This window comes from Antennarius striatus, chromosome 14 (assembly GCF_040054535.1).
Source record: "Antennarius striatus isolate MH-2024 chromosome 14, ASM4005453v1, whole genome shotgun sequence".
NCBI lineage: Eukaryota > Metazoa > Chordata > Actinopteri > Lophiiformes > Antennariidae > Antennarius > Antennarius striatus.
The window spans coordinates 15,109,351-15,124,788 of NC_090789.1; the positions used below are offsets into that span (position 1 = coordinate 15,109,351).

Sequence of the window (15,438 nt, forward strand, 5' to 3'; positions counted from 1 at the left end):
TGTCGCTAATGAAAATAGAGAAAATAGATACATGCATTGTAATGATTGATATTATTGTTGTTATTTTGGATGTACGTGTATTTTGTGTGTATTTAACCCTGTTTTGTTTTTTTTGTTTGTTTGTTTTGTTTTTTTTTGGGGGGGGCTGCTGTCTACAACTAAGCAACTAAGTCAGATAGGTAGCAGGTGGAGTACGTATGTTTTGCTTGCTTTTGCACCGTAAACAATTAAAGGAAAAGGTGAAACGAACTGGATTAATTCTACTGCATATGAATTCATCATTTTCTTTGTTTAAAAACTCTAGACTTAAATGTAATCTCGATGTTCGTGGTGCAGTTTATTGAAAGAATAAGCTGCACCACCAAAGTGATAAAGATCCATCCGCTGTGGAACATGAATGTCTGTATACAATTTAAATAATGCAAACAATTTTAATGCATCCAAGAACTGAAATAACTGATATTTTAACAAAAGTCTTTGCGTCATGGTGGCAGTGCTACGCTACTGCATGATGATAAATACTTTAATTAACCTGTTATATCTAACTCATTTCATCGTCTGAGTCGCCACATGTCCCTGATTCGTCACGCTTCATAACGTGTCATTAGATCATATCATCCACAGTGCATCAACAGTTTAGCTCGCGGCTCCTCTGATTCCACAGTAGATATCCATCATTTGTGCCTGATCGTATGTCACAGCTGCCCTGAACAGACAGTGACCATTTGGAATGGTTGATACCAGAGCTGGTGTTTCTGTGAGTGGGTGATGCTCTGAACAGTGATTGTGTAGTGGGGGTTGTCAGAATTGTGACATCATCAATCCACCTTTATTTTAACAGCAGCTCACCAGGCAGCGGTTCAGCTCAGTTCAGCCTCCTCTTGCTGCATTGGAGGAAGAAGAGGAGGAGGGAAAAGATTGTTGCCAAGCAACAGGATGTAGTCTGGTTTATCAGTTAGTCGTAAAACATGTTAGAATGATTTCACTCATGTGGAGTTGAATTGAAGGTTTTACATAAGAAAGTGGGGTTTTTTAATGCACGTGAACATCAACTGTGATCGCACTATTTTAACATATATGTGTGGTCGGTGTTTTCACCATTATGTATGTCATCACAGCGATAGAATGGAGTACTGAAAAGAAGCAGCGCACAGGGTTGGTGTTCTGACATTGTACACAGCATGTTGTCAGTTTAAGTTTTTGTTAGCAGAAATTTGTACAACCTGGGCTAGCTGTCAAAGTTGGTGGGCTGAGGGGTGAACGAAGGAAGCTAACTGTGTGGTGTGTGTGATCTCTGGTCGTGTGTGACATGGTGGCTAAAGCTGTCATTCATCCTGTGTGACATTAGTGTGACAGGCAGACTGGAGTTACACGAACACATCCTAGTCGCAGTAAAACCTCATTGGATGAGTTAAACCTCACAGATGTAAAGATGAAGCAGGCTCCTTTAAGGAAAGCTAGTTTTTTGTATTTGATGAACCAACATCATTAAAAATGGGTCCGATGGGCAGAAAATGAAAGATCAAATATTTGGTATTGAATCTGGATTTTTTATTTGAAAGAGAAAACAAACGGCATAATATTTGTACCCCCAAAACGTTGAAGTCTTAGACTTTGTTGTTCAGCGTTGAAACATAATCCATGCTGCACTTGTATTCTTGTGTGAGAAGCGATTATTGATGATATGAGTGCAGCCTAGACTTCAACAGAAACTTTTCAGGAAATTATCACTATCGATAGATTAAATCACTGGCTGACTCTGTCAACAACTTGCTGTTGTAGCAGAATCGAGTTAATCTTTAAGAAAATCCTGGGGAACATGCACTACGTTTACTTTTTCGTTGCTGTACTAAAATGAAGTGTAAGTACACATCCGCTACAGTAGGTGGCAGTAGATCAAATTACTGTATCTCGAATTCAAGGGAAATTGATGCACTTTTCTAATTTCCTGGTTCAAACTTAAAAACAAGTGTAATAAAGCTATTTCTTGTTGTAGGTGGATTTATATCTTTTTTTAATTTTTTTTAGCTTTCCTTAAAGTTGAGGATACAGTGTCATGCAGTGTTGTTTCCAGTGCAACCAGAACAAAGTGTAAAACTCCACTCTGCAGCGAGGTGCATTTGTTAGTAATTGTGTCTGTGTGTGTGTGTGTGTGTGTGTGTGTGTGTGTGTGTGTGTGTGTGTGTGTGTGTGTGTGTGTGTGTGTGTGTGTGTGTGTGTGTGTGTGTGTGTTTTGGGGGGGGGGGGTCTGTCATGTCATTTGACATGTGTCATGTGAGGAGTGCTACACCTCCTGCAGTGTGAGTGTGTTCCTGTGTGAAAGTAGAGGAGTATGCTGGAAACAAGAGGGAATTCTGGTGGTGAGCACCTGTGAGAATTTGTGTGCCCTGACAGTAATTTGACCCTTACGGCTTCCTGTTGTGTCAGCCCGCAGCCTGCGCCTGAGCCCGTGGGAGAGCCGGATCGTGGAACGGCTCATGACGCCAACGTTGTCCTTCTTGGCCCGCAGTCGCAGCGCTGCCACTCTCCTCAACAACAGCGACTCTCGTGAGTGTCACATCTCCATCTTGTAACCATGGCAGCAGTGAGGTCTTAATGTTTGTCCCTCCTGTACTCCTTCTCTCTTTGTATTAATGTCAGATATTTATGTAATAATGTATTGTGATATTTGGTTTATTCCGAGATCAGGTTTGCAGCTAATCATTATCTATCAATAGTAATTTATTTGTCAAGATTTTGTTGGTTTAATTGACTTTATCACACCATATCAAAATAGTCATTTCAGATGCCCCAACAATGTCTATAGATTGATTTTTGTGTCTACAATTAGAAACAACAACAACAGTAATAATAATAATAATAATAATAATAATAATAATAATGATAAAAATAAAAATATAATTAAAACCTTTATTAATCTCCTGTAGAACAAATTCTTATTAATCATTTATTATTATTAAAGTTTTATTATTAAATATCACAACAACAAAAAGAAAAGAATAAATGAGTTATTAAGAGTAACTCAAAGACATGAAATAGATCCCTCTCTCGTTACATCATTAGTGTGTCTGTCAGATCTGTGTTTGTGTGTGTGTGTGTGTGTGTGTGTGTGTGTGTGTGTGTGTGTGTGTGTGTGTGTGTGTGTGTGTGTGTGTGTGTGTTGTGCTCACAGTGTGGCCTCCCTTTACATGCTCTGTATGTGTCGGGCCCTGACCTCGGCCCTGCTGCCGCTCTCTGCATGTTCATGTGTTACTCAGACTCTCATCACTGCTCCCATTCAGTCTCTGGCAGCCCGCTGACCGCCTGCTCCCACCACCACTCCAACCAGAACACCACCGAGCGCTGGAGGGTCTCCTCCGCCAGCACACCCGATATCTCCCAGCGCGTACGCCGACGAAACTCCACACCGGTATGAACACACAAGCATACACAGATACATTTGATAAAAATTCTGGATTTCCATCATATTTGAGTTTTTTGTGAACTTTTACTTGGAAATGAAAAATGAGTTGTGGACTTCACATCAACACTAATTTGCTATAAATTAACAATGGGTTAATCAGTGGTTCCCAGCACCGGTGGACAGGAACTGGTCAGTGGGTCAGTTGGTACCGGGACATACAGAAAAAATACATAACTTTCATTATTAACATTTTGTTTTTAATCTGATTCTGAATGATGTTTTGTTTGGGGAAAATTACGAAATTCTCTCCTCCATATCTGTCTATCAGTCACTCTCACCGTTTGTCATGATGCTTGCCTCGGTCACATGATTACCTTCTTAACGGGGCCGCTCTAGCAAAACGAACAAAAAACAAATCTTTTGATGCCACTTTTCCACTCCCCAGTCAAGCATTTTGGCATAATCCCAATCAATGGTTTAGTTTTCTTTGCCACTTTACTGTTTTGTTTCACTCTGACTGCTCCATGAGCATCATTTACAATGAAAGAGCTCTAAAAGCCTCCCTACTCAACATGAAGCAGCTGAAACACTCAGACAGCCACTGGTGAACCATGTCCTCAGGAGGAAACAGAAACAGAACTAAAACATGAGTAGGCGTTAATCCGAGGTGACAACACTGGCATCGAACAAAATGACCTCAGCCTGTGGCCATGACTGATTGTTAGTGTCACGTCTTCCTTGAAGGTGGACAAAAAGAAGAAAGAGAAGAAAGACAAGGAGCGGGAGAATGAAAAGGAAAAAAATGCGCTGAAGAAGAGACACACGACATCGCCCACAACCATGACCCAGAGATCCAGACCGGAGACCAGGTAATTTATTCTTATACCAGCTATGTAGGTGGATGTGAGCCATGAAGTCTTATGTGTAAAATTCTATGAGGAGGAACACGAGAGGCCGAGGTGGGGGGGGGGGGGCTCATGTGCTTCGTCCTTTGAGCAGGTTTTTGATTAACAGTTAGGCCGAGGTGCAGTAATCTAACAGGCTGAAGAAACCTTCCTGGACACTGATCATTCAGCAACACAGTCTCTCAGGCAGAGTGGGGTTTTCCTGACTGGTGCGGGGGGGGGGGTCAAGATGTCTTCCTGTAGCCCCTGCTCTCATATTACACCCCTCCTGCACCTAAAGAGTAATGGCCACTGAGTGTGGAATTTCAGATCTTCAACTTGACCTAGTTATGGGCTTCAAGTAGTCCACTGGGAACCTTGTTACCGCTGTGAAGACTCAACTCCTCTGCTGCCAACTCACCGCTCAGTTTTCACCTCTACTATTTTTTACCTCTCTTTTCCTCAGCTCACCAAAGCCCAAAAACAGACCTCCGTCACCCGCCGCCCCAAAAAGCCGCCCCTTGTCCCCCCTGGTGTCTGCAGCATCCTCCAAAACCCCCACGGGGAAGAAGACACCTCCTGGCACCAAGACCAGACCCAAACGAGCCCAGACGCCTGCCAGGGTCCAGGCCCCGATGGTGACGGCGGTCACCGTAGAGAAAGAGCAGGAACCCCAGCGGCCTGCACCCCCAGAGGAGAAAAAGAGTGGGTGTCCAGGCTTTAAGATGAACTCACATTTCTACTTACATTCATTAATGCATCAGCTTTAGAAACTCCCTGCTTATGTGTAAATCACTTTCATCCTTTAGTTTTTACCACAAAAACAAACTTCACAAATTCCATGAAAAATGAAAACTGTCTCTCCCCGTGACTCCCTCAGGACTACCCAGTCCGACCAGTCATTCCCAGTGCGTCCATCCCAAAGCCTGTTTCCCTTTAGTCTCCATATGTGCTAATCATGTAGGGGTATTTATCATCGTGACGCAGCACCAATCATCTCTATTAAAGTTTTAAAATACCATTCCCAGAAACAAATGGGAGTGTTGTGGCATTTCCCAACTGAATGTCTATGATACAATAGGATTAGGGTGAGGTTAGCATCTAACGGACTGCTGTAAGTTTCCATACTGGCTCTGCTGCTCACAGCCTGCCTTTGATATATTATGCTGTATTCTCTCTGATCCTGCCCCCTTACCCAGTGGACAAAGTTGGCTCGGCTTCATACTGTGACATTGTACGTGGTACTCCTCCTGATCTTCAGATATTGTAATAACTTTGTCATTAATGGCTTTTCGTCCGTGTTTTTGTTGTATCTCGTTTCCGTCTCTCTGACAGACTCCAGTAATGTTCCTGCCATCGTGGTTTCCTCGGCGCCACTTACCCCTCCTTCCCTCAGCCCACCGATTGTATCTGCGGCCTCACCAGCTGTGCCAAACACAGACAACACGGTTGCCTCAGCTGCTCCTCCTGCTGCAGCCTCCACCAGTAATCCTGCTCCTCCTGCTGCTGCACCCACCACCACTGCTCCAGTTGCTGCCTCCACCCCGGCTGCACCGGTCAACAAGCCATCAGCTGGCACCAATGACCCAGAAGAAGCAGCTCGCGTTTTGGCAGAGAAACGCAGACAAGCCCGAGAGCAGCGGGAGAGAGAGGAGCAGGAGCGACTGGAGCAGGAGCACAAGAACAGGTCACTGGATGTTTCCTGGAGAGAGTTGTACAGATTTATCCCACGAGTTGCTCGTTCTTCAGGAAATACAAAGTTTATGTGCATAAATCTAACGTGCACATGTCTTTTTAGGATCCTTAGGGAGGAGGCAATGGTTCGAGAAGCAGCAGAGAGGAAGCGCAGAGAGGAGGAGGCTCGATTCATGTCGGAGCAGCAGCGTCTGAGGGATGAAGCTCAACGAGCTCAAGAGGAAAAGGAGGCGCAGGAGAAAGCCAGAGCTGAGCAGGAGGAGAACGAGAGGCTGCAGAAACAGGTCAGCGACCAGCAGCCGTAGAGCTGCCCAAACGTTAGGGTCTCTTTTACCTCAAGTTTGTTTCGTCTCATCCTCCACTAGTGAATCATGTACATTGTTTTATACCCATTAAACTACCAAACGAGTGGGCCCAACACATCAAATGATTATTTAGTGTGAGCTGTAAACACAGTGTGCACTGAAATCCCTCTAATTTTCCATTAAACAACATGAATTCCAGTGATTTGCATGTGTTAAGCCCATTACCATCTGGGCAGATTAATGGATGTAAGGATGCCTAGCTGTTAGAGGGGGTGGGTTAGCTGTAGCCTAACATCAGCCGCTGGCCTGACTCATTCTCCACTCGCCTGTCTGGCATCTAGGCAGATTAAAGGAGGAGAATATGCGCTGCTGTCATGGACGATATATGTTAGAGGCCCCTTGTCTGGCTGGACAGAAGCCAGTTGGTGACCTCCATAATGGTGATGAGGCTGAAGGAGCTATTGTGATAGTAACAGGCCCTCAGTGCCTTGTGCATTTGGCTCTGCAGTGGAATGATGGTGGGATAAGCAGAGCCGGGATGCGCCATGCCTGAAGTGCTCTGACTGATTCCTCAATCGGTCCAATGTTCCAGCCTGACAGCTCTGACATTCCAGACTGGAGTGGGCTCAGTTTAGTGAAAGTGTGCAAGCTCCTGTTAGAATCTCCCTCTCACAGACAATTCCTACATGCTAAAATTTAAAAGAACTTACCTCAGAGTTCAAAAAATGGTTTATTGTAGAGTGGTCACAGTTGAATACAGAGTACAAGATCTCGGGTTCCCGCTCCGGTCACACTCAGTCGCAATCTCGAAGCGGGAACCCCGAATAATAGATCAGGCTGCTGATATAGTTTTCACCTAATGAAAGAGTGTTTTTTCTATCAGATCTACTCATCTAACTCTGTATTTGGTATTTTTTACTCTCAATAACTATATAATTGGCTACGTAAATGTGTCACACAATACTTGAAAAGGCTAAAAGTGGTCAGTTGTAAAAGATGTAAGGTTGGTACTTCCCCCCGGAATTCAAGGCTCATCACAGGGGGGTGTGGAGAATGCATTTGCATCCTTTTTTATTGCTGCAACCATGCATACATAGGTACACATACCCTTCACTCCCCATCATGAAAATGTTTCACTGGATGTATGCTTATATAAATATAATCTAATGCAGATGCAGAACACAGTTAAGTTCACTGTGGTGTCGCTTCTGTCAAACTGTTGAATTTTGAAACAAAAAGTTTGACAGATGTGTTTATGCACATATGATTTTTGTTTTTATAGATGATTTTAACACGTCTGCTCGGTTGACGCTGAGTGACGGTCAGTGAAACGAGTGATGGAGTTACTCACATGATGTCTATTATAAACGCTGCTGTGAAGGCTGGAGAGCTGCTGGGCATGAGCGCCACCTAGTGGTCAAGCGTTTACCTCTATTACAAGTATTTAGATTTTTTTCAGTTCACATGAAGTATTTAGATTAATTTGGGCTGTTTTTGATATACTGATGTAATTTATTTTTATTTAGGATTATTTACAGTGATTTGACTTTCCTCTTTTTATGGATTACCATGAATAACGCAAAGGTGTACAAAACTGTGGTGAGACCAGTGATGTTGTTTGGTCTAGAGACAGTGTCACTGAGGAAAAGACAGGAGACAGAGCTGGAGGTAGCAGAGATGAAGATGCTGAGGTTCTCTCTGGGAGTGACCAGGATAGATAGGATCAGGAATGAGTACATCAGAGGGACAGCACATGTTAGAGGTTTTGGAGATAAAGTCAGAGAGGCCAGACTGAGATGGTTTGGACATGTCCAGAGGAGAGATAGTGAATATATTGGTAGAAGGATGCTGAGTTTTGAGCTGCCAGGCAGGAGGCCTAGAGGAAGACCAAAGAGGAAGTTTATGGATGTAATGAGGGAGGGCATGAAGGTAGTTGGTGTGAGAGCAGAGGATGCAGAAGACAGGGTTAGATGGAAGCAATTGATTTGCTGTGGCGACCCCTGAAGGGAAAAGCTGAAAGGAAAAGAAGAAGATGGATTACCATTAAGAAAACCATGTTTTCCTAGAAAAACACAGACATTTACATTCAGTTTAAATTATGCTCTACTTATATTTTAAAGAATGAAAGTTAAATCACGTTAAATCAGTCATTCAGAAGCTGATTATTTATGATCAAAATAGAAATGCACAGTGTTAAACCAGGATACAAATATGATGGTTTAATTTTTATGTGTTCCAAAGTGGCTTCATAAAGTTTCCTCCATCCATCCTAAAAAGCTGATGGACAGAATTAAATTACATTTTAGATTTGCTTTAAGGACCTCATAATTGTTCAATTTATCATTTTGCTCACTTTCAAAGAGTGTGACCTATCCCTCCATATCATCAAAAATTGAGTTTTTTCAGGGGAAAATGTTTTTTTTTCTGGGATTCATGTAAAAGACTGTGTGTTAGGAACAAGGTCCATCCCTCAGAGGTTTCAGTCCACCTTTATTTAGTCTGAAAGACAAAATGTGACTACTTGGTGCTGGACCGCTCAGGCTTGATCCTCCAGGGCCCTTCGCTTCCTCCAGCTAACGTCCTTCCTGGCTGTCTGTCTTTGTTTCTACCACGCTCAATAAATTCACCTCTGTTTAGTTTGCCTGACTCATGCTTCAGCAAGTTTACATGGAAGTTTAAATAGGAGGAATGTTGAAGAATGTTCTACCTCACAAAGTAAAAGTAAGTGGGAAAAGAAGCGGGATCTTCCCCTATATCAGTATCTGCAAGAAATGTCTTCCCTGACCAATGCTCAAATCTTACACCAAGGTTTATGGAAATCCATCTCACAGTTTTTAGGTAATCGTGCTGACAAACAACCAACAAATAAACAGATTAAAATTCCTTAGAGGAGGCACAAGTCCAACACTCACAAGGAGCTAGCACATTCTAGCAAATTTAAATGGATTTTAGATATCATTTGAGTTTTTTTAATTAGGCATGTGTGGATTGCTTTGACCATCTGATACGTCACCCATTGTGTACATTTACATGAAGTTCCAGAACTTTTTTGTACTACAGATTTAAAATAAAAATCTCTAGAAACCAAAAGCTTGCTGTCCCTTCAGTGTGACTTGATGATCAAAAGTGTCTTTTTCACATGTTTTTTTTTTCTATTTGTAAGAGGGAGGAAGCTGAGGCCAAAGCCCGTGAGGAGGCTGAGCGTCAACGTTTAGAAAGGGAGAAACACTTCCAGAAAGAAGAGCAAGAGCGACTTGAGAGGAAGAAGGTAAGGAGAAAAACATCTTCCTCTTGGGTCAGAATGTCATTCATTTCCCCTTGGCTTCCACTTTTTTTTTTTAAGAAAAAATATGATTATCTGACTAATCTGTGTGATTTTCACAGCGCCTTGAGGAGATCATGAAAAGGACTCGTAAAAGTGATGCAGGAGACAAGGTGTGTGTGATTCTTATTAAGAAGAACTGAAAATACTCTAGTCTTTTCTCTGACAAACACTCTCTTTGTTGTTTTGAAAGCAGAAAGATGTTAAATCATCGCCACATGTCAACGGCAAGGACACAGAGCTGAGTAAACGTCAGTGTCACTTCCTCTAAGCAGCTGGAATGTCTTTAACACAGCCTGAAAAATTACAGAAGTCACATTTATTCCTTTTGTTTCTGAAGCAGCTGGAAACATACAGAGTCCGGCGATCCTCGGCCCGTCACAAAGTGTGTCCCCTCCCGTAATAAATGGTGTTCAGCCTTCTGCTCACCAGAACGGAGTCTCACCCAATGGCGAGGCGGCTGACTTTGAGGAAATCATGCAGCTGAGCAGCAGCGGAAACCCAGCGCAAAATCAGAGCGGGCTGGTCAGCGAGCCAATCTTGGCCTTCGAGGGTGGAGAGCCCTTCCTGATGAAGACAGGCACCATGAAGCCTCAGCATGTTGCAGGTACAAGTGTTCTTTTTTTTTTTTTCGTGTTTTTTTTGTAATATTCATATTATAAGTCTATGACTTCTGACAAGAAGTCTATAACTTTTACCAGATTAGCTATGTTGTTTCCTTTGACGAAGTTCTATAAACTAGTGTTAATGCATATACACAATTTTTATCAGAAAATTGAGAAAGTCTGAAAAATTAGTCTCTAGGATGCCCAAAGAGCGTCCTAGAAACTACACCTGGTTGATGATCAGGATCTGGATCTGAGAATTCTTTAAAAGCTTCCTTAAAACCATCAGAGAGGACTTTTGTCATCATTTTGACTAATAACCTGATAACTATGCCAAGCACATGTCAATATAAGCGTTCTTATATTCATCTTAGAACCCAGTTTGGGGGTCTTTAAATATGGAATAGAAATATAAAAATAAAGTTTCCTCAAAATGTGACCATCAGCCTCTCAGATGTCAGTTTGACAAATTGTAACTTTTACCTCAGTGACCCAGTCAGACTTGTGTGTTTCTCCCTATAGGTGATTCAAGTTAGCACTCTGATCCAAGACTCCATTACAGTCAAATAAATGACTTCAAAACTACATATTATTGTTTTTGCCACCATGTCACTTCAATCTCATCTGTTCTGGGCTCCTTGCAGAGGTCCTGTGAGTGCCCACACACCCAAAGAGACACGCCTTATGTCTCGGCTTGAGCTGTAAGATTCATGCCACTCCACAGCAGCTTATAAAATAGTGTGCCAAACAAGTGATGAACTGCGATGGATTCACATCTACGGTGTCTGCCACAAAGAAAAAGCACGAGGAGGAGGAAAGCTGCCAGGAATTTAAAGAAAAAAAACAACAAAAAAACTTTCATCTGATATATAAAAAATGCAATGTATTCTCTGTGTTGACTGCGTGTTACGGTGCAGCATTTGTTAAGTTCTATTGAGAAGTCACATAAAGATTTTATGGTGCACCTTAAAGATGACTGACTATGTAACAAATTTTAGAAAATACAGTATAAGATCCTGGAAATACTTAATATTTGACAATGGTTGTTATTATTAGCGTCATTATAATATTGTTATTGTTATCTTAAGTTGAACAGTGTGTGCTTGTTGTTTCGTCTTGAATCATTGAGTTATTTAACATGGGGAGAAGAGTAAGGACCGGCCACAGACAGTATATGTAAATGTATAATGAGCCCGGCTGCCTCAGCCTCTTGTTACAGGGGATATGTCAAATAAAGTTTTATGAAAGGGATTCTGAGTCGGTCTGCCTGCATTTATTTTTGCAGAGACATTATATATCCTTCAAAACATTCATCAGTTATTTAAATGTTCTCCCGTGATTAGATAGAAGTCATGAGAGGAAAATAAGAGAGGGAGACAAACAAGAATCATATAAATCAGTGGGTGCCAAGACTTTTATTTTTACCATTAGTCCAGTTTTTTATTGGTCGCTTTGCTTCATTTGACCTCTTTTGACTCTGAAGGCTTTTCAACCCAAACTTGAGATAACAGGAATGTCACGAGTTATTTTTTCATACATGGCAAACATCCTCTAAAGTCTGCAGACATTTTACAGTTACTCCACTGGTTTATGCTCCCAGTGTAAATATAACACATAATGTATAAAATGAGTGCAGTTCATGTAAGGTTTTCGGTATGAACAGAACATGACTACAGAGAATATGACAGGAAATTACTGAGCCAGTTTCTGTGAAATATTTTTGGAGGAAAAATTCTGTGGAGGAATCAGACCAGGGGCAAAACAAAGAACCTTTTTAAGTAGATATGATTCAATAATGTCTTTAATTTTCACTGGAGAGATTTTCAACATTTCTCCTATGAAATGAACCCAGTCACACTGGATGTGGACCATAGAGATGAGGATCTGATTGTACATTATTTTTTTAATTTATTTTCAGAACTTTCCTCACTAATAATAAAAAAGGAGGAGGGTGTATTTGACTGCAAATCAAGATCTTAAAATAAAAATCACATATTCTAGGGTGTACGTTTATACCCAAACATAATCTGAGATATGTTTGGGTAGTTGTAGAATTGTTTTTAGAGATTTTGTAGCCTCTGCTGAGGTTTTTACTCCAATGTTATTTTGTGTTTGTAATCTGACCCTGCAAAACAACACATTTTTTACTAAATATAATTCAGTGAAATCTTTAAAGCAGTCTATTACTTTCTGACTAAATACAACCACATTCCTTGTAATAAGATTAAATCCTGACATTTTATTCGTCCTCTATTCTCTGACTGAACTGAGTTTCATGTGAGAGTGAAGACCTGGACAGAGTGTCTGTTTTCAGTAACACCCTGTTTGTTTGGCTGTGGTTTTTTATATTACACTGAGAAAAGAACTGACTCCAGGGAGTAAAACCTAAAAGCTGTGCGTGAGATTTGCCCACCACCTGCCGTAATGCCCTCTTGCGATCAAATGAGAAGTCTTGTCCTCCTTTCGGCCCCAGGTAACTTTGACCTCTAGATGACCTCTCCATCTTACCTCATCCAGCGAGTTCCAGTCGCTGTCTGTCCGTCACAGGACAGCAAGCCCATGAAACGTCTGAAGAACACACTGGACCTTGATTCACTATGACCACACTGCTATTTGATAAAGAGATGTGAAACTGGACAGAAGCCTCAGGTGGAAGATGTGATGTCTGGAACTGGTTTTTTCTTTTTTCAGTTTGGACGGTGACTTTGAAATTACAAAATTTATTAACAATATATACTAAAGCGGCACCTCCATCGATAGGGTCCCTGTTTGCTCTTCTGTTTGAGAAAAGCTACAGTTCATGTTCCTTGATGTACTTTTTGTCTGGTTAGAGGGTTTTGACAATGTCAAAGGAGACGGGAATAAGAGTCTGGTGCAGTATAAAGTCAAATTTAATATCAATCATATGTAATATTTACGTTAATATCTCACCTACTGTTGGATAGTTTGCAGTGAAACTCTACAGGCCTTCATAGAGGATGGAGATGAATGGTCACCTGACTTTTCATCAGTGAAGCTTACATTATTTTAATGCCAGATGGAATGTTTTTTTAGATGGACTTCTATATGAAGAGGCACATGTAATATATGTGGAGAGAAGGGAAATGTTTTGCTAGAATGCCATAAAATTGGTTCAGATCCTGAAACACCCTAAACATGGTGTTATTATTGTCAGCATGGTGACATGCTGGTGTTCCTTTTGTGGAGGGTTCCCCCCCCCACCATTTCTCTATATTTTTGATATTAGGAGTAACATGTCCAGGTCTGATATGTGCTGCCATGGAAGATAATACACACTTGGTTTCTTTCAGGCTGCTATCTGCTGTTCCACACTGAGCTGTTGCTTTATTATCAAGCCAGGCTGGAACCAGAGATAGCAGCCAAAGACAACTGGACGACTCCAGTGTAACTCTGAATTTAGCTGAATCTGAGCAGGAAGCGTGATCACTGGTTTAATTCATTCTGGCAATACGAAATTTCAAAAAATGGAGCATAGCTGAGCAATTAAATTTGCCATATGTGACGTAACAAATTAAGAAAGGCCATACGTAGGGTTAAATACTTGATGTGTGTCTGATTAATCACATCACATCACATCACAAGCACATCTTTCAAACACCTCCACCCAAACAGCTTCCAGAGAGTGAACTATTTGTAATTGAGATGTTATTTCACCAACTGGTTGTCAAACGTTTTCAAAGCCCTTAAGAAAGGGAGGAAACAGGAACATCTCGCTCTTCTGTGTTTCATGGTTCTTTCATTCCCGTAAGGTAAGTTCTTTTTTTGTTCTCCAACATGTTTGTAGGTGTAATGCTTAAAACCCTGTCTGCTGCAGTATTCTTTAAGATATTTGGAAATAAGTTCTAAAATTTCTCTTGGTAAATTAAGTTTCAGGTTTCTTCTTTCACTACAGAGAGGTATGAGTGTATAGTACTGAAAACAGATGGAATTCTTTTTAGATGAAAATGAATTAAAAAGGGATAAAAAAAAACAATAAGGAAGGAAACAATTAAATCCCATTCACTTACTTAACGAAAGATGTAATGCAATCACGGTAAGACAGGCTATGCACTCCTATCATATATTTTTTTCCAGAGAGAAGAGCTGGTTGTTGTACAGAGATAGACTAGAGAAACATTGCTGTACTGAACAATTGCCTGTTTGCTTTGTGTTGAACGATGACTAATTCACAATTTGAAGTGAGTAAACTCAGTTTTATTATTTATCTTACTGGCACTGATACTCTTTCATTTTATGAAGCCACTCTATAAACTTGTCCTCTGCCTCTTGGAGTTTAAGCCTCCAGCGACACCATAAGCAGCTCATAACAGTGACAAACAGACAAGGAGGCGATGGTGGTCTCACATTGTGGATAAAGAACAGATTAGTCTGGGGTTAATTTTAACTTTGGTATATCAGAGCATCCAAACACCTGTCCTGCAAAAGGAGATGACAGTGAATGATACTAGTCAAAGGTCAACGAGGGATGAGTCCATCACTTCATGCTGTGCAGAGCAGTATTGATAATGCCTTCAATGCTTGTGTAAAAACATAGACAGTGACATCCCTTCTTGTACCAGTTTGTAGCTCCAAACAGTGTCTAGATGATCTCAAAGCTCGGTAAAGACTTAGAAATTTAAGATGGGCTTTGGAGATCTTATTAGTTTTAGTTTAATTTATTTTTTAGTATTATTACTATTATTTGAATAGGACATGAAGGTAGTTGGTGTGAGAGAAGAGGATGCAGAAGACAGGGTTAGATGGAGGCAACTGATTCGCTGTGGCGACCCCTGAGGGGAAAAGCCTAAAGGAAAAGAAGACCATTATTTAATTATCTAAAAAAATCCTCATGTCATTTTGATGTAGCATGTGCCTTGTTGGAGTCTGAAATGGGGGTTTGCTTGAATTAAAAGTGATTGCTAGGCCTTGGTTGGGGTAGTGACTGGTCACTGATCAATATACTAGTTTTGATCTGATTCTCACATCTCTAACAGAAGATAGGTCAATGAGATGAGACAGAATGTAATTTTAGTAACAGTGTTTGTTTGGCTACGGCCAAGTAGCCCCCAAGTGGCATTAAGAATGGAATTTGTGTCTGCGATAGGGGCTTTTCGTCTGATAAAAATAGTACACTGTACTACGAACAACATCGGCTCTAATGACACCACCTGCAAACTAAAATACACTTGTGTGTTTGGGATGCTAGGAGACTGCATTCAGTTGC

The 15,438-nt window shown here is 41.2% G+C and overlaps 1 protein-coding gene across 8 annotated transcripts in view; it reads left to right on the forward strand.

The window, feature by feature from the left end:
• Window positions 1–11,465, forward strand: part of map7d1b (MAP7 domain containing 1b) — a 35,415-nt gene extending 23,950 nt beyond the window's left edge. For 4 of the 8 annotated variants that reach the window (XM_068333374.1, XM_068333379.1, XM_068333378.1 and 1 more), the window contains 11 exons: window positions 2,428–2,547; window positions 3,282–3,409; window positions 4,148–4,272; window positions 4,754–4,992; window positions 5,623–5,974; window positions 6,086–6,266; window positions 9,451–9,555; window positions 9,672–9,722; window positions 9,803–9,860; window positions 9,950–10,216; window positions 10,859–11,465. In XM_068333374.1, the coding sequence (XP_068189475.1) occupies window positions 2,428–2,547; window positions 3,282–3,409; window positions 4,148–4,272; window positions 4,754–4,992; window positions 5,623–5,974; window positions 6,086–6,266; window positions 9,451–9,555; window positions 9,672–9,722; window positions 9,803–9,860; window positions 9,950–10,216; window positions 10,859–10,869 (1,637 nt within the window). In that variant the 3' untranslated portion in view covers window positions 10,870–11,465. The remainder of the gene's footprint in view (window positions 1–2,427; window positions 2,548–3,281; window positions 3,410–4,147; window positions 4,273–4,753; window positions 4,993–5,622; window positions 5,975–6,085; window positions 6,267–9,450; window positions 9,556–9,671; window positions 9,723–9,802; window positions 9,861–9,949; window positions 10,217–10,858) is intronic. The other 4 variants (XM_068333375.1, XM_068333381.1, XM_068333376.1 and 1 more) reach the window with 3 other exon arrangements.
• The last annotated feature ends 3,973 nt before the right edge of the window (window positions 11,466–15,438 follow it).